Below are 26,518 nucleotides of genomic sequence, written 5' to 3' on the forward strand. Positions count from 1 at the left end.
TCATCTTACTTTCAAGGAATATGAGTAACCTCATTGGCTAAGTCTTCCACCTATGACTTAACAGAAGGACTTGGCATCATGGCATGTAGGGTACATTCTGCTTGTCATTTATTAAAGACAGTGAATATGAAACAGGTTGTAACTTCTATGAGCCACAGTTTCCTCTAAGAAAGCAAATGAACTCTGGAACACCCACCCACTATATTGGAAATGATGAGAAATTAAGGCAGAAAGTTATAGTAAATAGTAAAATTCTGCTGAATAAATTGGAGAAAAACACTGGAAAGACCAAATACTTAAAAAAAGTGATGATTAGCTATTAAAACCACACTGCTTACCATGTAGATTTAATAATCTGATAGATGTAACTGTATTTGAAAAAAACTTCAATATGTCTATGGCATTTTGAAGTTGAAAATACTTTCTCATGCATTTCCAAATTGATCCCCACATAAACTGATTTAACAGAAAAAGAAAAATATAATTTTCTCTTTTAAACATAAGAAAACTAAAGCTCAAAGATTAATTAGTCCAATATTGAAAAAATATATTTTTAAAAATCAATTATTTTTTATTTATATATGACAATAGAATGTATTACAATTCTTATTACATATATAGAACACAATTTTTCATATCTCTGGTTGTATACATAGTATATTCGCACCAATTCATGTCTCCATACCTGTACTTAGGATAATAATGATCATCACATTCCACCATCATTAATTATCCCATGCCCCCTCCTTTCCCCTCCAACCCCTCTGCCCTATCTAGAGTTTGTCTCTTCCTCCCATGCTCCCTCTCCCTAATTTTTTAATTAACACAAATTTATTTATTACCTTTACATTCCAAGCAGTGTGCTAGATGTTAGTTACACAGTAGTGAGCAAAGACAAGCAATTTGCCTTCACAAGATTTATTTTATATTATAGAGATATGCTAACAATGTAAACAGATGAATAAATATATAATTATGATTTTCAGAAAGTATTGTATAAAGAAATATTGTTATTACTCAAGGTTCTCCAGGAAAACAGAACCAATGGGAGACCATATAAATGGAAAAAGAGAGGAGTTATAAGGAAATGGTTCATGCAATTATGTAGGCTGAGTCTGCCCACAAACTATAGACCCAGGATGGCTAGTGAAGCAATTCCTGTAAATGCAGGGAAGGACAATGTCCTAGCCCTAAAATTTCCAGGCAGAAGAAGTGAATATTCCCCTACATGGCCTTTTGTTCTATTCAGGACTCACTGGATTTGATCAATAAGGACCATCTACCTTAGGAAGGACAATCTGGTTTACTCAAGTCTATTGATCCAAATATTTTTCTTGTATAGAAACACCCTCACAGCCACATCCAAAATGTTTAACCAAACTCTGGTCACCACCACATGGCTCAGTCAAGCTGACATATAAAGTCAGCCATCTGTGGGCCGGGATGTGGCTCAAGCGGTAGCGTGCTCGCCTGGCATGCATGTGGCCCGGGTTCGATCCTCAGCACCACATACCAACAAAGATGTTGTGTCTGCCGAGAACTAAAAAATAATAAATATTTAAAAATTCTCTCACTCTCTCTTTAAAAAAAAAAAAATCAGCCATCTCATAAGTGATACAAAAATAGCTTAGAGAGGGCTTTTTGAAGTTCTTCCATTGAGACCAGAAAGAAAGGAATGTATCAAGTGAGAAATAAGGGGAAGAGTGGTCAGGCAGGGAGCACATCATGTTTGAAGGCCTTGCACCTCCCATTTGCACTTTTTAATGACATTGCATGTGCTAGTTATTTATCCATTAATAAATATTATTTTTTTATAAATAAATAGTTTATAAAGTATGAAATTCGTTCCTAAAGGAACTTCTAAATCTCAAATCACTGGTCTTACTTCATCAGAGCATGCCCTTCTTGCTATGTTTAGTAAGGGCATTTACATACAACCATAAAGAAAGATTGAAAGAAAGGAGAAACTGTCATATTTAATACTTTTAAGTACATGATCAGGAAAGCTACATTATTAGAAAATTCCACTCTAGTCTGCAGACTCATACACATAAATTTTCAGGACCAAAGTGCCTCAGGTAAAGAGATGGAGACCACATCAATAAGATTTTTCACATATGGTGGCTCAGTTCTATGTTGCAAAGTGTGACTCTCAGTTCTTTTACATCATAGCAAGAAGAAAACGCTTCTGTAGGATTTCCTGGTATGCAAATTTTTCTCTTTTAATTTACTTACTTATTTTTTATTTTTAAAAAAGTATACTCTGGATTACAGAAACTTGTTAGACTTTTCATAAAATCACTAAAAACATGTATAAGTACTTTGAAGTTTCAAAGCCTGTGTTATTCACTATATAACAGTTTTCCCCAGAGGAAAGATTAAAGTATTTTGTGTGAAAATCAGAGAAATAGAAAAATGAAAGGAACCACTCAAAAAATGCCTCATTTTTATGCCAATCAAATAATCAACATTTCTATAAGTGTTTGATTTCAAAGGAAGCTATATATCTAGGGAAGTGAAGAGAAATTTACTAAAATGATTATGTACTTCCAGTGGGCCTTCTCCAATTGCAACTTAATGAAAGTTGATGAAATTATGAGCACAGGCGAATTTTGTATGTTACTGAGGTTAATTTGGGAATCTGAAACTCCAGTGTGGCAAATCTGGGGAGATTTTTTTCCAGAGTAATAAAAGATGTGATAAGTACCTCTTATTTATCACATAATCAGTTTTGCATATAGACCCTCAAATCTAGGATCTACAAAATAAATTTGGCTAATTCCACAATAAAGGTCTAGCCCCTCAATGATTACACTGAATACTCCAAGTATAGAAGTGTTAAGTAGTGTTACTGCCATGAAAAGCTAACTTATAACACAAAGTGAGCAACTGGAATAATTCATGCTTGTTCCCCTGCCTCAAAATTTCTGTCTCTCAGTTTAGGTGCTTTCCAGTCCCATGTGTGTAAACGTATTTTGTCTAGATTTCTAGCAAATATTTGCTTATCTTTAAGGGATTCATTTTAGCATTTACCCATATTTTGGTGCTTCACTCCTTACAGATAGTTGGGAAAAGGATCCCAGATGTTTAATTTTAAGCTTGAATTTAAGGGGTGTTTTGAATGATATTAGCAATAAAACTGATGTTCTTTAAGTAAGCAGATTACCCTCCACCCCCATAATTTGGGTAGGTCCCTATCCAATCAATTGAAGGCTGGACTAGAACACAAAGACCAGTCTGTCAGACTGGTTGGTTTCAGGATTCATCCATATAGTTGCTCTTCTGGGTTTCTAGCCTGCTGACTCAAACTTCAGATTTTGGACTTAGCCTCCAAAATCATGTATGTCGATTAGGGAGACAAACTTGCTTGTAATTAATTCATTCTCCACATAGTAACCAGGAAGCTTATTTTAACTTAAAGAAACTTAAAAGGAAATGTACAGTTCATGATTAAAATCTTTCATTGTTGTACAATTACCTATGGGGGAAGAATGTCTTTCAGTTGACCTATTAGCTATGTATGATCCAGCTCCTACTTTTAGCCATCTTCTCCTGTGTCCATACTGTGACCACATCATAACTTTTTTAGTCTTAGTGTTTTTAAAATTATTCCTATCTTGGAGTTTCTCACATGCGATTCTCTGGTCCTCTGACAGCTTCCCTTCTCAATATTTACCTGCCAGCCTTATACTAGACTGGGCTTAAATGTTACCATGTGAATCCTGGCTCTCAAAACTACCTGGAGCCTCAAAAGAGTAGCTACAATTTGTTGCCCTAAGTCTAGTAAAGAATCAAGATTCCCATTTTTTGAATACCTAGAGATACAAAATGAGTCAGATATAAGAACACAGCTAATAAGTCATCATTTGAGATCCTGAATACTTGGTTCCCTTTTCCATTTTATTACTTATTAACTGAAATTCTTTCCTACTCTCCTATTTATATTCAGATGTGTTAAATCTATTTGGGAGCTTTGTAGAATAGTTATGTACTGAATTAACACTAATACAAGGTGTATTAATTTAATCTTTTTGAAGTGATGCTTCATCCTTCTTAAAAGGAATAAAGGTTAATTAGGAAAAAGTTGCCAAAATGCAAAACATTTTAACTTTTTCCCAAACACATTATTATTTCCACTTGATAAGGTTTATAGCTATAGTTTCTCTAGAGATGAGCCAACAGCCCAACATGTGGGAAAATTATAATGGTAAGTTTAAAAATACAGCTCATTAATCTTTATTGTATCTATGAGGAAGGTACCTACTGGCATAAATTGCATTTAGGGTAGGATCTTGAGAAAACTAGAGGTCAAATTAGGATTCAAAAAGCTTTTCACCTTTGACCCCACTCTTCCTCTCAGGAAAGGTTAAAAAAAAAAAAAACAGAAAGGCCAGCAAAAGAGGAGACAGAAAAATTACATCATCAGTGTTTATACTTTTGAAAATATCTAAAATATATTTATGTCCTATCCAGCATAGTTAATTTATTATCCATGATCCTTTGTGTTAATGACTTTAGTTTTAACATATGATGGATGATTGCAGTGTTAATTGAAAGGCCCATCACAGGTTTTCCTGAGCTTTGGATTGATATAAATAGGAGTAATTTCTTTTAGGCACATGTAACAAAATTTCTTTTGCACAAAGATGAAAATAAGAGTCACTAAAAAATTTATTTTATATCCCTTGGCTAAAAGACAAACTTCAGCAGATAATTTTATATTATGTAGTTCAAGATCTGCAACAACTCCAGAGAGTTTCAGAATGTGTTTCTCGTTGCACTCAGTTCCACTCTGGTATTTTAAAGAGAAAATGCGATCATGATAGGAAATAAAGAAGTGTAGTAACATTATCAGTTATCATAGAGTTTAAGGTGCTCTAAAGTCATTGAGCATGTTTCCTTCATTTTACACAAGGCACTTGAGCCTGTAGAGGTGAATCAGCTCATACAAAATCACATGTCTGGATGAAGGTGAACCCAAGACTAGGTATCTTGATTATGGATTCAGTTCTTTTTCTATACTTGATAGTACCTTGTTATAATGTTAAAGCTAAAATTAATTTCACTTAATAAAGAACTGAGATCATCAAAATTTCACTAGAATCTGTTTGCCCCACTTCCCTTTCTTTACAAGTAAAGTTTCCCTAGTCCAGAGGCAGAAGATTTTCTCCTTTTCTGTTCTTTGAATTCCAGTAATTTTGCCCTTCTTTTTCTTCATTTTCAGGTTTTATTTTCATTGTTTCCAATAATCTTGAAACCTACACATTCAGCATATAAGAATGTGACTAGCTACCCAAGCCCCAGATACAATGTAAATACAGCAGGCATAAAATTCCATTAGTGGAAAGTGGATAATTACACATTGAATTTCAATTTAATTTTTTTTCAGTAACAGAAATACTCACATACATTCCTTCTTGCATTTTGTTATTCATTTAAAATTATTACATTCATTTTGTATACACAGATTTTTTTCATAAGAAACAGTGCAGTTTCAAAAGTATTTATGTATGATTATATATTGTTACATTTAAGTTAAAATGTTCTAGTTTTTAAAATTTTTGTTCTTTTAAGTAAATATTCCATATGCAGAAACATATCAAATTGCCTTTCCTTCTTTTCTATTAACTGGTTCTATGTACACATTGTTTTATTATATAAAGAAGCACTGATTAAGTAAAGGGAAGTTGTTAATGCAATATATGGTCCTCAGTCTTAAATATAAATTATTTTTTGCCTATATTATTAGTTAATTTTAATATTCTTCAATGATTAATTCTTCTGGACACAAGCAATGAGATAAAGCATTCCAGTTATCCAAATAACAGGAAATGTTATTTCAATCCCTAAGACCAAATAAAACATGATACCAAAATGAGTTTAGGAAATGCAAAAATAATAATAAATAAGTCCAAAACCAGGGATCTGACAATGTTAGTTTCTGGAGAGACCTCTCTCCTTAACTTCCAATCTACCTCCTTTTTGCTTTATTCTTACTTGGTCTTGTGACTTCATTCAACCTTAATTACCTCCTTAAAGATCTTATCTCCAAATACAGCCACTTTGGAGAGTAGGGCTTCAACATATGAATTTGGGTGGGATGCAATACATTGTCTTGAACTGACCAAAAATTTTTATACCCATTTCTTTAGGTTTGCTTTGATTCCTTTATCTTTTTTTTCTTTAGTTTTCTTTGTTATATTTATGCATCAGAAAAACAGATGAAGACTAGATTTTGTTGTTTATGTTGTTTTACCATCATATATTAAAATTATATCAAGATTATATGTCATTTAAAAATAAATTTGGTATTCTAAACCTTCACTGGGATTATTTTTGTCAGATTTTATGGATATTTGTTGAGCATCTACTGTTTATTAGGCTTTGTACTAAGAAAACTATGCCACTCAAAATGATTAAGGTCTAAGGGTGATGTCAGCAAGATATCAAAATAATAACATAAAGCCCTGGTTCTCACCACCTAAGCACCATCTAAAAATACATTTTCCAAAGATAATTCATAATTCCTGAAATAAGATGGTGCTGAAAGTTAAGAATCTCCTAATAATGAATAAGAAAATTCATTGCATTTAAATTGCATCGGTTCTTCAAGTCTTGCACAGATAATGTTTGGAAAGAAACACCCAAATTATGGCTTCTTCCTTGGGAAACAAAAAGGAGTGGAACAAGCATCCAAAATTCTGACTTTTCAAGGGGCTACCAGAGGATCGCCTTAAGAACTGAAGAGAATTCTATCACACTATAATGTAACTGAATCTTTATGACATTATGTTTGATAAAATAATCCAGCCAGGGAATGATGAATATTTCATCATTCCATTTATATAAGGTATCTTAAAAGTCTCAAACTTTTAGAAGCTTAAAGTAGAATTGTAGCTGACAGGAGCTGGAAAAAGGGGTAAATGGAAAATTGTTGTTTGATGTGTAGGAACTTCAGTTAAGAAGATGAAAAGGTTCTAGACATCTGCTGTACAACTATGAATATGTAGCTGACAATAATGTATTTCTCTCAAACATTTGCTAAGAATGTAAATTTCATGATTTTTGCTTTTACCACAATTTAAAGATTTTTTAAAAAAGATGTTGTAAATCTCTCCAGGCTAGAAGCCATTAAATATGTAGTTCTGTCCATATAACATTGTCCATAACTATATAATAAGAAATAGTCTAAGATGGTGCATAGAGAATGATATGGGAGAAAAGTAGAGGAGCATTTTTCTAGCCTTCCATGGCTACCAGGTCACCAGAAAAGACCTTCCAGAAGAACTGATGTCAAAGATAGAGAAAAGACTAAATGAAAATTTGTACCCCAGTGTCAAGTTTCAGAAGATGAGGTAGTAAGTATTTCAGTAAAAGGAGAGAGGATGTGAGAAATGTTAAGGGTAATAGAAAGCAGATTTTACTTTGGGGTAGGAAGTATGGGATAGTGAAAACTGAGAAGTAAAGTGGATAAAGAGAAAAAAGGTACCAGCAGAGTCAGCATCATATTGGAACTAGTAAAATATGTAGAGATTTGCTCTTTCAAGTTTTTACCAAATAGATGAACTTCCACATTTATTTTATTTATACACTATATGATGCAGTCCACAATGTATATGATGTGGCATACATTAGGTCTTCAAAATATGTATTAAAAGAGTTAGTAAAGTTCTGGGGCTCAAATCTCAGCGTGGAGTGAGTACTCAACACAAAGTCCTGAGTTTTCCTACTTGTATCTGAAAACAGGCACCACATGCCCTGTGCATGTGTGTGTACAAAGGGAGATAGAGAAAACACATACATACACACACACACACACACACACACACACACACACTCAGGTAGAACAATATATATCTGTTAAGGGCAATGTAAAATTTATACCTATACAGAAATATGTGTGTTTCCATGTGTTTGTGGAACCTATTCATGATATTGTCTTCAATAGCATTTTAATGATAGTTATATATATATTTTTGATAATTTTAATCTCAATTCCAAGAAGTTTGTTTAATACTCTTTATATATAGTCACTAGTGAGTTTGGGCCAAGAGACTAAAAATATACACCCTTAGCATAATCAGAAAGTTTAGGACTGGGGTTTTTTGGCTCAGTGGTAGAGCACTTGCCTAGCATGTGTGAGGCACTGGCTTCGATCCTCAGCACTACATAAAAATAAATAAATAAATAAAGGTCCATTGACAACTAAAAAATATTTTTTTAAAAAAGTTTAGATGATAATGGTTGCAAACCTACATACTTTCTTGATCATCAAGGCAGAGTATATTAATTCAATGAAATATCCTTTAGACTGGGGACAGAAGTTCCAATAAAGGAACAGACTGCATTAACAGTTGGATGGGCATTAGCTATGACATGTTTGTCCTTGATATTCAAATATAATAGCCACTGGGTGAGATTCTCTCAACATGTGAACGTATTTGGAAAACCAAAGGTGTGTGACCAGCTGCTCACAGGTGTAAACTCTGTTGAGCCTTTCATATTTGGAAGCTCAACCTCTTTGACACATGCCCCACATATGCCATTTCTTAGGAAAATATACAAAATCCCCTATTGTTTTACACCAATTCAATTGACTTGCTGCTGTTTCCCTCTACTGCACAGCTGTGTCAAAGGGCCTGCATGCTGCCTTGGGAGATGCAACTATAAGCTTAATAGTAAACCATTTTTAATAGAGTACTAACTATGACTTCTAGAGAAATTGTTTAAGAACCAGAACATTTATAACTACAAGAAATCACAAATTATAAGCAAACTCTTTAATTACATAAACAAAAAATGTAAGTTTATAGAATTTAAATCAGTTACCAAAAATTCTGCATTGGTTAGTAACATGAGTGTTGTAATTTCCAGTGTATAATACTGTTATTAAAATAGTACACTGACAACAGGATGTTGTATTTGCTCTTCTTCTTCCCTCCTCCTTCTTTCCTTTCTTTCTGCCTTCCTTCCTCCCTTTCTTCCTTTATGTATATAACTACTTACACACTAATTTTCTTATTCACAATTTTGTTTTCCCAGTACCTAACATGTTCTGGTATAATTGCTAATTTTTATAATATGAAAATATAAACATAGTTATAAAATTAATAGCTAAGGATTTAGAAAAAAGATAGTATAGATCCATTTTTCTTTGTACCTCCTTTTTAAGAGTAATTATATATTCTGAAACTTATTTAACAGACAACAATAAGAGGATTCTAATATCTCAAAGGAAGGAGGAAGACAAGCTAGAGAGTGTAGGACTTCATAAATAATGATGTGGTGAGTTCCCTGGGTTTTATTTTTACTTCTCATATACCCAGGTAGTAGAGAAGCTTGACACAAGAATAACCAATAGAGAAGAAAATAAGAAGAAAAATAAAAAAGGAGAAACACATTCAATCCTAGCAGAAGTCCTGAGAAAACAGAAATTCAACACACCTAGTGTGGAGATCTAAGCACTTCTCCGCCCCCTCCCCTCAAAAAAGGGTCTCCTTTTGGTCCTGTTCATTAACAGTAATGGCAGTAGTAAATTCTTATTCATACCAGCTATCCATTCCTTATCCTGAACCAGAGCTTAAAGAGTGATCCCCTCTGAACAAAACCACAGCAGTAGCAAAGCCCTGTGTCTCCCTGACTTTAACCCAGGGAAAGGAGAGACTTAAGTCCAATGGCTTCTTCCTTACCCTAAAAGAATGCCCTGAGGTCCCTTAGTTGGAACCAGTTGGCATTACGCAGGAACTCCAGCAGCACTGTAAAACAAAGCAGACAAAATTAGCATTGCAACGGTTCAGAAACTAAACTCTGAGAATTAAATCTCATGTAAGTATATTAAAATTTATATATTAAACTTAAAAGAGTGACTATCTACGAAAAAAGAAGACTTAGAGATAGAATCTCCTAACAAAATTGTCAAAATGTCTGGGATACATGAAAAAAATGACTTGTTATACCAAGAACCAGGAAAACCTCAGGAAGTCCTATAATTAGATAGATATTTTAATTGTCTCTTAGAAAAAACACGAACCATTAACAGAACTAAGGAAAGATGCTTAATCTCATGAGAAAACCAGAATAATGCAATTAAAATAATGCTATAACTTGAAAGAATTTTAATTAGTGGAGGATTTTTGATGTCAATTTATTTGATTTAAAATTTTAATATGGAAAGTAAGTATCTTTATATCTCTTAATAAAAATTCACATCTATATATTCTAAATTGCAAGATCTGGGTGCAGGTGGTGTTTGCCTTTAGTCTTAGCACTGAGGGGGCTGAGGCAGGAGGATCACTTGAACCATAACTTTAAGATGAATCTGAGAAATAGGAGACTGTTTGAGAAGATAATAATAGTACTAAAATGTAAAAAATAAACTAAGCAAAGAACTACCATAAAACCTCTTTAAATATCATCATTTTTACAATAGTACTGTACATCTTGACAATGAAACAATGAAAGCAAATGCTGTAATCACCATGTTTTCAAAAAGTTACTCACTGGGAAAACTAAAATAACTGTCCAAATCATATTGGTTTCAAACATAGGTACTTAGAGATAAAAGGGTTAATAAATAACTTGTTTTTAATGCGCATTATATAATAGAAATACAAACTCACTTGAGGATTTAGGACTTTCTTTTTTTCATAATCATCTTTAAACATTTCAAAGGGTGATCTCTATAGTAATACTGCAGTATTATACACCAGAGGGATATAAATAGTATGGGGCAAAATCAGCATATTACATCCTCATTCTTTTTCTTTCTGAGTCAATCATTTTATGTATGTATGAAATGCTTGCTCTCTCTGGGTACATATTGATGACTATTGAATGGGAAATCCAAAACAACTTATTGCTTACCTTGAACCACGAAGAGTAACATATTACTCTTCTTGAAAAGGGAAGATTTGTACTGGTAAGGCAAAATTATATTCCTTAAGAATTAGACTGAAGCAATGGGAACAACCTAAACATGATTACAAGTAGAAGATACATAAAAATAAGTTTAAGACTTAAAAATAATCCCTACGGTGTCTAAGTTTTCATCATAGTGTTTTGGTTCATTACTGTCAGAAAACAAAGAGTAAGAAACTGGAGGTTTTGGCTGTGATTAGAAAAGATTCAATAGGCTTTCATGGGCATTTTCTCCTAGTGAGACATCCTTTCTCATGAGGGCTTTGCAATTTAGTTCAGATGGTCCGTGTCCAAATTGCATGGATGCTGAGCATTGTTAGAGGGATGACAGACTAAATAGGGAATTGAACAGTGTGTAAGTCAGAATCTATCCATCTGGAACTAGCAAGCCAAGGCAAGAATTGCCTTATGATCTGCAATTTAGATGCTAAACATGAAGATTCTTCCTGAAATGAAATACAATATCTGGATCTGAAAATTCCAGCAAAGCACAGCTGTAGCTAACATCCTACTAACACCGACTCTCTGCATCATAGCTCATGCAAGAGCAGTTATGGCTTTCTGTGCTAAATGTTAAGCATCTGGAATGGAATTTCTTAATTGTTCTTTTAGTAAAGCCCCAAATTAGAGTCATAAGTCTACTGCAAGTTGACACTGAAAAATGAATGATCAGAAACTGTAAAAGGTATAGATTATAAAATATACTAAACATTAATGTAAATGGAAGAGATAAGCTTATTGGAATTAGTCTGATGCATGTTTTATACATTAAGCATTTCCTTAATTCTTATATAACAGATTATTCCCAAATCGCTTCTGAAGTTATTCATATTCTGGCTTTTATTTAAATATGACTCGAAAGGGGCTCTTGGAAACATAAATTAAAATGTCTAACATTCACTTTGTGTCAAGCAAAGGTTGAGAATTTTTCAATATTATTTTTTATGGTTTTCCTCAAGAAATATTATCACATCATTACTATTCTTACATAATAAATTATAAGATTAAATTCTTGATAAAAAATCACAAAGGGACCAGGTAGTTAAACTAAGACTAAATTTAAATCTTATTCCAAAATCATGATATTTACATTTCCATGAACTGTGCTGTAAGAAATTTGACTAGAAGCATCTTTAGGGGCAACTCCTTTTCTCTGATGAAATATGCTTTTCATAGCTAAGATTGGGTTTTCATCACCTTAAATGCATTCCTCAAATCTCTCATCTTCCATATAAAACATACATAGAAAATATAATTGTAGGGCTGGGGATGTGGCTCAAGCGGTGGCATGCGGCTCGGGTTCGATCCTCAGCACCACATACAAACGAAGGTGTTGTGTCTGCCAAGAACTAAGAAAAAATAAATGTTAAAATTCTCTCTCTCTGTCGCCCTCTCTCTGTCACTCTCTCTTTAAAAAAAAAAAGAAAAAAAGAAAATATAATTGTAGATGTAAAATTCTAAAACTGTTGGTGACTGGGGTGACTGAAAAGTATTTAAAAAAAATGTTTACACTGAGATATGCCCTCTCTCAACTGCTCTAATGTGTGAAAATTTCAATAAAGTATTTAAGATTTTATAAACAAAATATAAGACATTTTTGGGTAAAACACTATATTGCATGTAGGTAGGACAGTAACAAAAAGGAACATTAAGCCACTTCAAATCAATTCTAAAAACATATATTGAGTACCAGGTCAAGAGTAAGTTGTTCATTATTCAAGAAAAAACAGGCCTTGAACAAAGGCTGAGTTTTATTATTAAAAACAACAACCACCACCACCACCTCAGATTTCACTCTAGTTGGAACATTCAGTAATGCAGCCTTTGGTGTCAGACATATTTGTTTTAGATTTAGCTTTGCAACTTACTAGCTTTTGCTCCATTTTATTTTCCAAAGTGTTAAAATCACATTACTGTTATTTTTATTTGTACAGTCCATTATCTATTTTTTATTTGTCCCAATTAGTTCAGACATGACAGTAGAATACATTTTTGTGGGGGGAGGTACCAGGGATTGAAATCAGAAGCACTCAACCACTGAGCCACATCCCCAGCCCTATTTTGCGTTTTAGAAACAGGATCTCAGAGTTACTTAGCACCTTGCTTTTGTTGAGGCTGGCTTTGATCCTCCTGTCTCAGCCTCCCCAGCTGCTGTGATTACAGTCATTCACTCAACTGATTCTACTTTTTGACCCTTGTGAATAAAGCTACCATGGATATTTATGTACAAGCTTTTGTGTGCATGTGTTTTCATTTGTTTTGAATACGCATCTAGTAGTGCAATTATGACTCCTATGGTAATTCCACATGTAACACTTGGAGGATCTGCTAGATTGTTTTCCAAAGCAGATGTACCCATTTTTCATTCCCCCAACCTCCATGAAACTTCCTCTATCTCTGAATTGTTATCGTCACTTGTTACTTTTAAGTATAGCTCTGCTTATCTTTTTGAACATATAGTATATAGTTATAATAATCATTTTATTGTCTTTGTTGATTCTACTATTTCAATAGTGATCAACAACTAACTTTGCTCCTCAATGTGAGCTTTCTTTTAAGTAAGCTTGGTAATTTTAATTGAATGCCAAAGCACATTGTATTTATTGGTTGGTGGAGCTTTTTGTTTATTTATGAATATTTAATGGGTTTTGCTTTTAAGTTAAGAGGCACTAAGGCAACGATCAGTCCAGGCTTAATTATTGCCACTACTAGAGTAAGACTCCTCTGTGTATTCTATCCAATGCCCCAAACACTGTGTGGTTTTCCAGCCCGATTACGATTACTTAAAACAACTACTATTTCTGACCTTGTGTAAGCTCCAGTATCTTAAAAAAAAAAAAAAAAAAAACTTTCAGTAAGTTTCCTTAGACATTCTGCTCATCAGTTGAATATTCAAGAAAACTGCAGAATTCAATTTCTCTCTCTGAGCAGTTCCATCTTCTGTATTCTGCACGCAACACTACCTTCCGGAATTTCAGCTTTATCTTGTCAACAGATGATCCTCTGGGCTCTGCTTGCACTGCATCTTTCAAAAGGCTTTGAAGGCAGTAAGCTCTCTGAGTCTATATCACTTGCTCCCTGATCAAGTCTTCCGTGTCTTGGAACACAGCCCCATTGTTTTCTTTCTACTGAAATCGTACATTTTTAAAATAAAGCGTGAATTTTATTTTTCCTGAAACCGAAAGTGAAGACAAGGCTTTTCCGCTTTCCTGCTAAAATAAGAAAAGCCCGACCTGCCAAACAAACTCACCCGCACTTGGTCCTCCACCGCCCACGACCTCTTGCGCAGGCGCATAAACCCTGCGCGCTCTCCGCGGCCTGGCCACAACTGCGCCTGCGTCAACCGCGCGGCGCGAATTCGCACCAGCCAATTAGAGCGCGCTGTGTTCTTAATTTCCGCCCACGGATTCAGCCTTCAATCGCCTGCTCTGGCGCGCAGTCCGCGGTGAATCCAAAACCAAAGAAAACTAGGCGCAGCGTGGTGCGGCGCGGCCCCGTCATGGAGGCGGTAGAGACGCAGGCGGAAGCTCGAGTTTTAGAGTAAGTATTCGCTAGCATTTCGCCTCTGGGAGCCGGGTGGAGGAGAACCTGTAGGTCCCCATCTACATGTTTGGTTCTTTGGATTCCGAACAGCTGTTGGAGTTCGACTCCTCTACGAATTGGTCCTGATCCCAGTTCTCAGTTTCAGTTTCCTGAAGTGCCTCTTGGCAGGCTCCAGGAGTGCGGCTTCTGAGGGACTAAAACCATCCATCATCACCCTGCCTCGCCCTCTCCCCAGAGGTGTGCCTTAGAAGGAGGACAGTTCCATCCCCGTCCTCCAAATCCCCTCACTCCTATTAGCCATTCTAACTGAATTTCCACTCTCTTGAGACAGCCTAGTCAGTCTACTCTCCCTAAATAACCATTTTCCCATGTGGTATTTTCCCCGTCTCTGCTCCCTGGTGGCCTCCTTCAGTCCCTAGCCAGGAAAAACCTGAGACCCAAGACCAAGATGCCCTGCCCTATGTCTTTAGACCTTCCTCAGGTATTCTCATACCCTCTTCTAAGACTAGTGCTCCCTGCAAGGAGGGCTTCCAAGGGCCATCAGAGCTCTGCCCATATTCTTAACTTTCCCTGCCTTTCTCCCTGGCTGCTTTCACATCTTGACTCAATTTCTTTTTCCTTTTTTTTTTAAAAATATTTATTTTTTAGCTTTAGGTGGACACGAGCGCCCTGCGCATGGCAGGTGGGCGCGCTACCGCTTGAGCCACATCCCCAGCTCTTGACTCAGTTTCTTAGTGAGACTTTTCATTAAAGTTTCAGCCCTCTTCCCATATTCCTTTATCCCCTTTGCTCTGTAGATTTGCTTCACGCACTTAATTACCACCCTATGTTCTACACACACACACACACCCCAGGAGCGGTCTTAGGCTATAGACTCTTCAGGCCTTTGTGTAGATGTTGGTCAGGGTGAGACTCAGCATTGATAGCTCCTCTACCTGTGTATGTGAACTGTAGAGCTGGCAGCCCAGAAAACTGCAAACACCCATTTCCTGGCCTCCTTGCCTTCAGGGTCCTGGCTGAAGTGGCAGACATTGTGGAACCTATAGGCTTACAGGAAGAGGCGGAGCTGCCAGCTCGGATCCTGGCTGAGTTTTTGAGCGTATGTACACTGATGGGAGCCAACTTTTCAGAAGGCAGGGTCTGGTTCTAGAGCTTTCTCTTGAGATGCTGGGCAGCATTGATGAAGACTGAAGTGGAAGGCAGTTTTGTTGGCCTATGTTGCAAGTAGGTATGACTGTTCCCTGCCTCTACCCTTCTTCTGAACAGAATTCCCGAAAGAAAGACAAGCTGCTCTGCAGCCAACTTCAGGTAGTATACTTCCTACAGAATTTCCTGGCTCAGGAGGACATTGCCCAGGACCTGGGCCCCTTGGCTTCTGAAGACTTGAGCCGTGAGTAGCCAAGGGATTCAGGATTCGGGTAGGGGCTGGCCTGAGGGGCAAGGAGAGAAGAAGTGGATTGGGTCAGCTAACTGACTATAGAGAAGACTGAGGCCCACTATTTCAGGGAGGGAGGCTGCAGGCCAACTTCGCTCATACCTTCATTCTTGGTGGCTCATCTCAGGACAGAAGGCAACTGAAGCCAAAGAACAATGGAAAGAGCTGAAGGCTACCTATCAAGAGCATGTAGACGCCATAACAAGCATCACGACCCAGGCCCTGCCCCAGATGGAGGAGGTCCAAAGGAAGCGTGTTCAGCTCCAGGAGGCCTTTGAGCAGCTCCAAGCCAAGGTGCTATGAGGAAACTCGAGGGAGGGAAGGGAAGGAAGAGATGAAGAGGAAAAGAATGAGTAAACTAAACCTGATTGCTATCTCCAAAAACCCTATCTGAAAAAATATTTTCTTTACATCTCTCTTGCTTATCTGCAGAAGCAAGCAGTAATGGAGAAATTCAAAGCCGCCCAGAAGCAGCGGAAACTACAACAGGTGAGTCCTTCCTTTTCTCTAGGTTCCTGTTTCTAATTGGAAGTGACTAGGTCTCTGTTTTCATCAGTGAACTAGTTCTAGGCTGGTGGGATTGGAGAGATGGCACCAAGACTTCCACATTGGATGAGCTTTGTCTACACCTTCATTCCCAATAGGAGAAACATCTGCAGAGTCTGGCAGAAGTCTCTGCAGGGCTGAAGGAACGTCAGAAGGGAATTCAGCAGAAGCTTGAGCAGCTACATCAGGAACTTGGAACCTTGAAAAAGCAGGCAGAATGGGAACAGGATAAACTGCAGAGGTGAGATGGGAACATTGGCTGAAAATCGATGTAATCCAGCTGAGATTCTCTCCCCTTACACATACTTCCTTCCAGGCACCAGACCTTCCTTCAGCTCCTGTATACCCTGCAGGGTAAGCAGCTGGTCCCTGAGGCAGAGGCTGAGAGCAGAGCTACTACAGGAGCTACCCTTCCACATGTAACTGCTTAAGGGTAAGCCCCAGCAGTTGTCCCAACCCCTGGACAGAGGGTAAACACTGGGGACATCATGGAAGAGATTGGTATGTCCTCCAAAGTGAATGAGAATTGTAACAAATGGGAAGGCAGTAGAGGAGCTGCTAACTTGACATACCATACCTCACTTTCCATACCATACTTCTCCAAGGCCAGTAGCCCTCTATCTGCTGTAGACATGAACTTGCTCTGCCTGCCTGGCTGAAAGCAGTCTGGGCAAGATCCTAGAACAGGTCAACAGCTCATCTCAGACTTTGGTGTCCCTGAACTGCAGGTGTGGAAGAAAGGTGAACCCCTGGTGTGCCTTTTACTGCATTTGAGCTCTGCTACCCATTGATGGGATTGGAAGTGGGAAGAAGGAAAGAGATGTTATGGTGAAGCTTGGTACATCATCCCTATGCCAGACCCATCTGGTCTAACCCTCTCTCCATCTTCCCCAGCAGATTGGATTATGAATGCTTGAGTACAGCCTGATTTCTGACCGTGACCTAGGTTGAAGTCTGTCAATTAAAAGTCCTGGCTATCTCAGTTACCTGTTTGTTCATCTTCACAGCTGATAGAAAGAACTACAGATTTTCAAAGGCTAATAACATGATAGGTGCTGGGACAGGTGTGAACTAGATCGTGTAGATGGCCAGGGCCTTGAGTTTTTTGCCAAAATCCACATGAAGCAAACATGCTGAGCTTAATTCAAGGGGAAGACTATTTACACAGGTGGATAAATTTGGGAAGATATTGTTTTTCATTAACCCAAATGTTTGTTGAGTTCCTGTGTTGTGCTAAGGACCCATGATGTGAACTGGAGGAGCTACAGTGATGAGCTCATTTAACTTTTTTAAGAATGGCCTAATTTTACATTCCTGATACCCCTTTGTGTGTTATCTAATACTTTCCTTGGTTACTCTTCAGATGCTTGTTCATTTTATTACGTTGAAAGATTGGTTTTTATAGTCCGGCATTGAATGTTATGTTTCATTGACTTGTGGTTTCTGGATCATTTCCTCGCTTGTAACTTTGGGTGGAGAATACTACTTTTGTAAATTCTCATTTTTATCAGATAATAACTCTCAGTATTTGTTTTCCCAAATAAACACTTAATATTATAATTTCTTCCTCTAAGTTTTCACAATCATCCAATTCATGCCATTTTAAATTTTCTCTTTTTTTCTTCTTCCTGAATTTCTTTGAATAATAATTTTGAAGTTTTCTGCTATATCTTTGTGGGAAGATAATCTTCATAAATTCTGATTTGGCTAGAGAATGTTACCCGCATAATTAAATTTGAAAACAGAAGCCTCGATTTTTATTTTATTTTTTTAATGTCTGATATGAGAAAAGAATGTTTCTCTTAGAATTGTTAGATTATGTTTGTGTATGTGTTTGTTTGGTTATAATTTTCTATATACTTAGATTTTTGTGGTCTGAGTATTATCTTCTGTGAGAGGTGTGTTCAAGTCTCCAGCTATGATAGTGGCTTTGTTTATTTCTTTTAGTAGATAAGTTTGCTTATTGTGATTTATAGCTGCTTTGTTAAGGTACATAAATGTTGACATTTATATCTTTCTTCAGAACTGAACCTTAATTGTGCCAGAACTTTACCTTTATTGTGCCATTGCTCTCTAATCTTTAAGCCAATGGTTTTAGACTTGAAATTAAATACTTTTAATATCAATATAACTTTGCTGATTCTCTTTTGGTTATTCTTTGTCTGGCATATCTTTTCCTACTTTTCAAGTAGAACATTTTTGTTTCAATCTTTCTTCATCCTTAAATTTACCATTTCATGCAGCATTTAAAAGACTATTTTATAAAAAAATAAGGTTCTATAATATTTGTCTTTTCGATTTTATATTTGTGTCATTTTTTCATGTGCTTTTATTTATATCTTGGTTTTTATATTTGTGTCATTTTTTCATGTGCTTTTATTTATATCTTGGTTTTTTTGTATCCTATTATTCTTACCCTTATTCTTATTTAGAAGCTTTTCTCCACTAGTTTAGTTTTCATACTTAACAAAATCTTAAGTGTAAAGAATATTGATCTTCTTCACTGATAAATGGAGTCTAGAAGGCCATTACTATTGACGGATCATCCCATTATTAACTGCTGTTTTTGCCTAGTGTATTATTTGTAGCCTGTTTTCACAAATTAGACTTGTTTTATTTAGTCACTGCTTAATTTATTCATTTATTTACCATTCTTGTCTGTTTTATTTTTGCATTTTTGAACTTTTCATATGAAATAATATCACCTTGTGGAGATTTTCCTTTAGTGTTTGTAGCCTATATAACACTTTAGTTTTTAATATGAAAATATTTTCGCTGCTAGTGGTGGCACACTCCTGTAATCCCAGCATTGTGGGAGGCTGAAGAGGCATGACTGTTAAGTTCAAGACCAGTCTTGGCAACTTAATGGAATGCTGTCTCAAACTAAAAAATGAAAAGGGTTGAGAGTGTAGCTCAGTGGTAGAATGTCCCTAAATTCAATTCCCAGTACCTAAAAATAAGTGATTTCACCCTAATTCTTGAAAATACTTTCATTATATAAAAAATGATTGGAGTCAGGCACTTTCACTTAACATGAAATATATGTTCCCATGTTGATCTGACTTTCATTTTTGCTGATGACAAATTAGCTATCAGTTTTAATGTTCTGTGATATTTTTTTTATCCACTGGCTACTTAAACAACTCTTCTATTTTTGGTGCTTTACTGGAGTTGTACTAAGAGTATAGTATTGTGTTTATGAATAGTTTGAGGTGTGCTTTTTCATTTTTCTCTTTTGGCATTAACTGGAATTTCTAAGTCTGCAATTGTCAGTCTTTTAAGAAATAAAATGTATTTTCAGATTGGCTTTAAAATGTGCTCTTATCACCCTTTCATATTACCTTCCTCTAAGACCTCAATGAGATTTTCTTTTTTTTTTTTCATATTAACTGTCTTTTGTGTTTATCGTTATTCTTTTTCTCTAGGTTGCATTCTAGTTTCCTTAAATTCGTTATGTTAATTGCCTGTAATTAATCTAATTGTTGAATCATTAACTTAAGTTTTAATTTCTTTTTTTTTTTTAATTTCAAGAAGTTAGACCTGAGTCTTTTTTTTGAGCAGGGGTGGGGGTTATATTTTTAGTTGTGGCTCAAGGATCATATTTTGAGCCAGCATTTTATTACCTTAGACCGAATATATGTAAACACTTTGTTCTACTTGGTGGAAGAGTTTATAATTTAGAATTTTGTGGGCCAATATCACGTACTTTTTGTATTTGTATGTTGTAGTCTTACAATGAACTGTTCATTGTTTTCTAAACTTTATAAGTATATATTGAACTCTCATATAAAACAGGAGGAATTTGTTCACTTCTATCTACTCATTGATACTATTTAGAAACATTTAGAAAAATTATAAAATATGTAGTTTTATTGTTCTTTATATCTGTATGTTTTCCCACTTTTTATTTCTATTGAGGACTTTTGCCTTTTTTACTACTTCATTTAAAAAGCACAAAATGGCTTTAATACTGCTTTCACTGTGTTCTTTAATTATTTTCCTATTGTCTTGTTTTCTTATGCTTTCTTTGGTTTCTTTTTCAATATTTGTATAATTAAAAAATAATAGAAATAATATTTGATTAATGCCCCTTTCTTCTGATAAATACATTTTAGCATGCCCATTTTTATTTGAGTACCATGCTAAGAGTATCTCATATTTTAATACATGATCTATACATTATTACTAAATAGATTGTAATTTTAGTGTTAACTCAAGGAAGTTTCTTATATTGCTTTTACTTTTCAAGTGTCTTTAGAATACTGTTTAGTTTCTAAATGAATTTGAGAGAATTATTTATCATTTTTCTTCCACTAATTTTTGTGATTTTTACTGTTAATTTTTATTTCATTTGTATTAAATGATGAAACCTATAACCCGTTTATTATATATTTATTAGTTTTATATATATATATATACACACACACACACACACCTATGTATGCATTTTGTATGTGCATATGTAATTATAGTGCTTGAAGAGGAAAGATACACAAATATTTGTTGAAAATATAAATAGTTTAAAAAAAATGAAAAAGGAACATAACACATACATGAGGTTTTAAGAATTTGTATGGGGCTGGGGATGTGGCTCAAGCAGTAACCACGCGCTTGCCTTGCATGCACGGGGCACTGGGTTCGATCCTCAGCACCACATAAAAATAAAATAAAGATGTTGTGTCCGCCGAAAACTAAAAAATAAATATTAAAAAATTCTCTCTCTTTAAAAAAAAAAAAAGAATTTGTACGATGTTTCACAGAAGTTACACCAGAAAAGGCATTTTACTTACATGTTTCAACTTCTGTTCCATCCACCTTTTCTAAACTATTCCTTTTTTCTGACAGAGGTCTAAATATTAAAATATTCTCTTAACACATCATTTTCATACTGACCTCGTCCATCCCACCAGTCAGGAGTATTAATTCCCAAAGGAACCGTACAAAAAAGATAAAACTTTTTTAAGGTACTATTTTTCAAGTTGTTTTTTTTTTTAATATTAAAAAGATAATAAACATTTTTTTAAAATTCCAGGTGATGTCACAATGTCAATAAACTGTTCTGTAGGCCTGCCTGGGCCTGGTGCAAGAAATGGAACAGTTTATTAAATATTCTTTATTTGTGTGATTTTTGTCAGGTAAATATTCTTGATATTCTGGATATTTCTGGCAAAGGTAATCCCTCTCCTTCTATCTTTACAACTTAAAAATTTATAAAACCAAGCCACTTCTAATATTTTACCTTGTTTATAATTTAATAAAAAAGGCTGTTTTCTGCTTCTCTTTTTTACATTACTAAAATTTTGTGTTTTATGGAAATGGCAATCAGTGAATGTGTTGACCGTCCCCTAAAAACAAATGCCTTTTTTCCCCCCTTTGTCATGAATTCATATTTATATGAAAATGGTCTGTGTATTTTATCATTTTCATGAGCATATTCTTCCAAAGAGGATTAAAACAAATATCTATAAAGTATATGGAATTACCAGTCATAATATCTGAGAAATTTCTGTTAAGTTTGAAAATGATTCACACGTTAAATTTTCTCCTATTTTAGAGTATTTCTGAGGTTGACACATCTTAATCCTATGTTATAGAATCAACACAACTTGTAAAATATTTCTCTCCCTTTTGAACCTCTTTATGCCTTTTTTGTGCAAAAAAAATTAATACTGAGTGTGAAATTAAATAAATTCACTTTATTATTATTTGTAGTTCAGTCTTTAAATAACCCTTTGATACTTAGAATTATCAGGCACTGAGAAACTTAGTGTTTGGATTTGTAACCCATTAATTAATGTGCTTCTCTGAAATACCTTGCTCTTGAAACCTTGAATGACCTGGTTCTAGAATTAACATATTTTATATTTGTGTTGAGGACTTTTTAAACTATTGTTTTTAAGCAGTATAAATTCTTCAGCTTATGTTGTTAAGTTAAACATAAATCTTTTAACAAAGTTTTAAAAATAATCTTCAATGGCTGGTGCTGTGACTAAGCAGTAGAGCACTTGCCTCACATGTGTGAGTCACTGGGTTCGATCCTCAGCACCACATTTTAAAAAAAAGGCATTTAAAAAATAATAAGAATCTTCAAGACACTCTACAGTATATAAACATTAGATTTTTAGATGCTTATTTAATATGCATTTCTAAATATTAAATTGCCAGGGGGACTTGAACTAGTTAAAAAATAGTTATGTTGGTGCTAGGACTATAGCTCAGAGGTAAAGCACCTGCCTAGCATGTGTGATGCCCTGGGTTCCATTCCCAGCATCACAAAATGTTGTTTTTTTTTTTTTAAGTAATTATATTGAAATTCAATATATTATAACTAATCATTAAATAATTTATGCTTTATGTGTATATTTGAGGGAAAATATACTTTCCATATCTCCATATATGTAAGGCCTGGGTTGCCCTGCCCAGATAGTCAGAAATGAAGGACTAATTTGAAATATCTGTTTACTGAAATATGGCATTATTTCTGATTTGTTCATTTGGTTACTCAAATGAAGATAATCGTTTGCTGAGGTAAAATGTACTGTTTCTAGCTTGAAAACTCTGTTAGTAATGATTACAGTGCCTTTCTTCCAGTATGTCATTTTCAACATGAGAAAAAAGGAGGAAAAGGAAAGAAATGGTAAATTCACTATAGAAATTCAACCAAAAAATACGTAATACATGTACATGTTTGTGGTATGTATCTAGACACACACACACACACACAAAAAAAAAAAACTGGTAGGGAGAATGGAAATAAGATGGGGAAAGAAAACGGATGAGTGGGGATTCCAAGAAAATAGAAGAAGGACCAGTGGAGTAGAGGAAGGGGATTGTTAGGAACATGGAGAAAAGTGGAATGAATCTGACCGAACTTTCCTATATACATGTATGAATATGTCACAATGAATTTCTCATTTTATATATATATATATATACACACGTGCACTATTGAAAATAGAAGGAACATCAGGAAAAGGAAGGAAAGAAGTACTATGGACTGAATTGGAACGTATTATATTCCATGGTTATTAACCTGGTGAACCCCTCCCTATATTAGATATAACAATAATGACCTAATGAAAATAGTGACTGCTTGATATGTATTAATGACTTTTTATTTTATCATATATAGATCCTGTCATCAAACATTTGCTTTGTAAATTCCTCAGTACAGGAACATACTTACCATTGCATCCACTAATGAGTGTATACTAGTTCCTTCATACTTGAAAATTGTTTACTAAACATTTGTTGGATAATACTAATGGAAGGCTTTCCCAAAAGCTGCCTTTTGAATGTCATTTTAAATATATGCAATTATCCAGAGACAGAGTTCATCAAATATTTATTGAATGTCAGCTATATGCTAAACATAAGACCTAAGAATCATAAATAAATAAATAAAAAGACAGTAGCCCTGCCCTTTCTAAGTGGAGAAATTAAGGAAAATAAAATGTGAAAGGCTATTTGTAACAAAAATATTTTGCTATTTCTAAAGACTAAGAGAATATTATGTCAGCAGCAAAGATGATCATGTTTACTAGTCAAAAGAAGCATCCTGGGTGAAGTATAGGAAATGAGAGACTCCTGAAATCAAGAGTACAAGTAGCCAAAGCAGAGCTTGTTACAGAAGATACAAAAGTGCTGAGTTCACAAGGGCTTTTTACCTTTACCCTGATAGCTATTGAGAGTCAATGCCTTCACCTGGAAGCCATGGAAAACGATTGATGTTTTCTTTCTTTCTTTGGGAAAAAAAAAATCTCCAAGTGCACTTCAATACATTGAAATAAAACTACCAGGGAAATCATGCCATTTGTGAGCACATCCTGAGTTCTCAGCAGAAAACATCTTTAGAAGGTAGTACAAATTCTTCCTTACTGTGTATTATTGGAACTTGCTATAAGTGACAACTAAAGAGCTGAAATCCATTAAAGCCATTATGTATCTTATTAAAGCAATGGTGGTGTGGCACCAAGATGGAACTCTTGGAATGTTCCATAAAAATAGGTAAAATGCAGTCATTGTAATTATGAACTACTGCATATTACACCCACAGAAATAAACACCAAAGGAATTCATTGGCATTCGTATCCCTAAATGGTGACAGTTACCAATCAAAACAAGAGCAAACTTACTGGAAAATAATGAATCATCTATCCTACAGTTTACTACTTTTTGTTAACAGTCACCAAGGGCTCATGACTTTCAGAGAACATTGGAAAGCATTTCTGCAATGAAAAATCATTATGCCTGAATAATATTTAACTTATCAAGGTTTTAGGGACAAACTATTGAAAACAAGAATGAAAAATCACTTGTAATATAAAATGTTTATATTAATAAAAATAGTGATATATTTTACATTAATTGACAAAATGAGTGGTTTGTCAACAACACCCTATTACTATCAAAAACTAACAATTATGTGCAACAATATTTATAGATGCCTGGAATTTAAAGGCAAGAGGAACTATATATTAGGTACTTATATCATCCTTGGCACTAGCACTGGGCTCTTCTAAATTTAATAATAGTAAATAGTAAAAAACTTAATTTGATTTATAAAAGGTTTGGTTGAAATCAAACAGTTTTCTCTTTTGCCCCTTCCACTGTTATCACTCTTCTTACCTCAGGAGTTTTTAACTCTTAGTGTGGTGGTGGTATGGTAGTGGTGATCTGAAAAATTGATAAAAAATGTTATAACAGAAAGTGATAGTAAATATTAAGATCATTCTAATAATCATTATATATTTATCTTTTGTGTAGGAGAAAAACTAAAGCCATAGAGATTCATATACCTGAAAGTGTAAGTTTTATATCTAATTAAATTACTTGGCCTTTTTCATTACATTTATATATCCCTGGAAGCTTAATTCTCAATAAGTGGGATGTCATTTAAGAGAAATACGGGCGATAAATAAGTTTTCCATGAAATAATTTTTTTCGTTTAAAACTGTGAGACTAGTTTTTAAATTTAACTTATTGAACTGTTTGATGTTTTTTGGTTTTATCTAGCTACGTATCTAGGTGTCAAATATACATGTGCATTTACATATATATTGTATGGTGAAGTTAGGCATCTACTCATACTTTAATTTGTTTTGCTTTATTTCTTAAGGAGTCATTTATTTCAATCACGAAGACACCTGGAAGCTACAGGAATCTCATCTAACTTTGTTGCAGTACTGATTGCTATCAACAGTTTGCTATATTTTTACCTGCATTTCCTGTTTATTTATAAAAAGGCTAAGTGATAGCCTCATTCATTTTAGAATTTTATTATCAGGAACAGTTTTTGCATTTAATGCTGTCTTAGAATTAAAGAAATGTTTGCTTATTGGATATGTGTATTAGTTTAATAATAAGAGTATTATAAGTTTGCAAGGAGAAGATGTACTTGTTTTCTTCAGGCACATTGAAGTCTCTAATATTTCCTATATAGTTTATGAATTTATATATGTGATTCATAATATATAAATTATTAGAAAATTAAACATTTGATTTTTTTCTCTAGGCATCACTGTCTTCACAGAAAAAATATATTCTTCATTTGAAATTTCTTTAACCCTTTGAGCCATTTTATGTTACATATTTATCCCTCTTGGATTGGCCAGATACCTCACTGATTTTATCTTTCTTGTGCTATTTAATAGGAAGCTCTTAATATTTCTCATATGATGCTGGGCACTGGTTACTTTTATGATTGTTTTGTTAAACAACCTATACCTTGGAGAATAAAGTGAAAGCTGAACTTGCTAATTTTTTCTAATTATTTAACCTATATTATCCTAAATATAGCAGACATGAGAATAATCCTTTGGAGGTGATCAGAGACTCTTTGAGCATCATATTTCCCTTCATGAAATGGCCCTTCAAATATACACTTGGCATTCATGGACTAGTCCAATGAAGATCTGAGAGAAGCAAGTTAACCACTTGTGGTATAATCAAACAATTCATGTGTCCTTTGATCACAAACATCTTTGAATACCTATGGCAGGGTTTTGTAATTTAAGTTTAGATGAAAGGTTGCAGTATCATATTGTGCCAAATTCTGATTGGCTTTGATCCCATTCA

General features: G+C 34.7%; 1 protein-coding gene and 1 long non-coding RNA gene across 7 annotated transcripts in view; one reads left to right on the forward strand and one right to left on the reverse strand.

Annotated features, from left to right (window-relative positions):
• Positions 1-14,195, reverse strand: part of LOC120885409 (uncharacterized) — a 29,828-nt gene extending 15,633 nt beyond the window's left edge. Inside the window, exons 1-2 of the long non-coding RNA XR_013436011.1 lie at positions 13,724-14,195; positions 9,690-9,755 (exon numbers count right to left, since the gene is read on the reverse strand). This is a non-coding gene — a long non-coding RNA (uncharacterized LOC120885409). The remainder of the gene's footprint in view (positions 1-9,689; positions 9,756-13,723) is intronic.
• Positions 14,196-14,282: 87 nt separating this feature from the next.
• Zwint (ZW10 interacting kinetochore protein) lies at positions 14,283-26,200 on the forward strand. Of its 6 annotated transcripts, XM_005337730.5 has the most exons (9): positions 14,290-14,457; positions 15,469-15,559; positions 15,727-15,850; positions 16,023-16,189; positions 16,328-16,384; positions 16,540-16,682; positions 16,758-16,874; positions 25,208-25,247; positions 25,560-26,200. In XM_005337730.5, the coding sequence occupies exons 1-7, from the start codon at positions 14,417-14,419 to the stop codon at positions 16,870-16,872; spliced, it is 738 nt and encodes a 245-aa protein (XP_005337787.2). In that variant the 5' UTR covers positions 14,290-14,416; the 3' UTR covers positions 16,873-16,874; positions 25,208-25,247; positions 25,560-26,200. The 6 variants fall into 6 exon arrangements, with proteins under 6 accessions (XP_040128526.2, XP_040128524.2, XP_040128525.2 ...); XM_040272592.2 differs by lacking the exon at positions 16,758-16,874 and having other exon boundaries at positions 14,283-14,457; XM_040272590.2 differs by lacking the exons at positions 25,208-25,247; positions 25,560-26,200 and adding an exon at positions 17,336-21,159 and having other exon boundaries at positions 14,289-14,457.
• Positions 26,201-26,518: the final 318 nt, after the last annotated feature.

Source organism: Ictidomys tridecemlineatus, chromosome 1, assembly GCF_052094955.1.
Source record: "Ictidomys tridecemlineatus isolate mIctTri1 chromosome 1, mIctTri1.hap1, whole genome shotgun sequence".
Lineage (NCBI taxonomy): Eukaryota > Metazoa > Chordata > Mammalia > Rodentia > Sciuridae > Ictidomys > Ictidomys tridecemlineatus.

Coding starts and splice junctions, on each gene's coding strand:
- Zwint (XM_040272590.2), top strand. CDS start 14,417: ATGGAGGCGGTAGAGACGCAGGCGGAAGCTCGAGTTTTAGA. Junction 16,190..16,327: donor TTGAGCAGCTCCAAGCCAAG/GTGCTATGAGGA, acceptor GCTTATCTGCAG/AAGCAAGCAGTAATGGAGAA. Junction 16,683..16,757: donor GAACAGGATAAACTGCAGAG/GTGAGATGGGAA, acceptor ACTTCCTTCCAG/GCACCAGACCTTCCTTCAGC.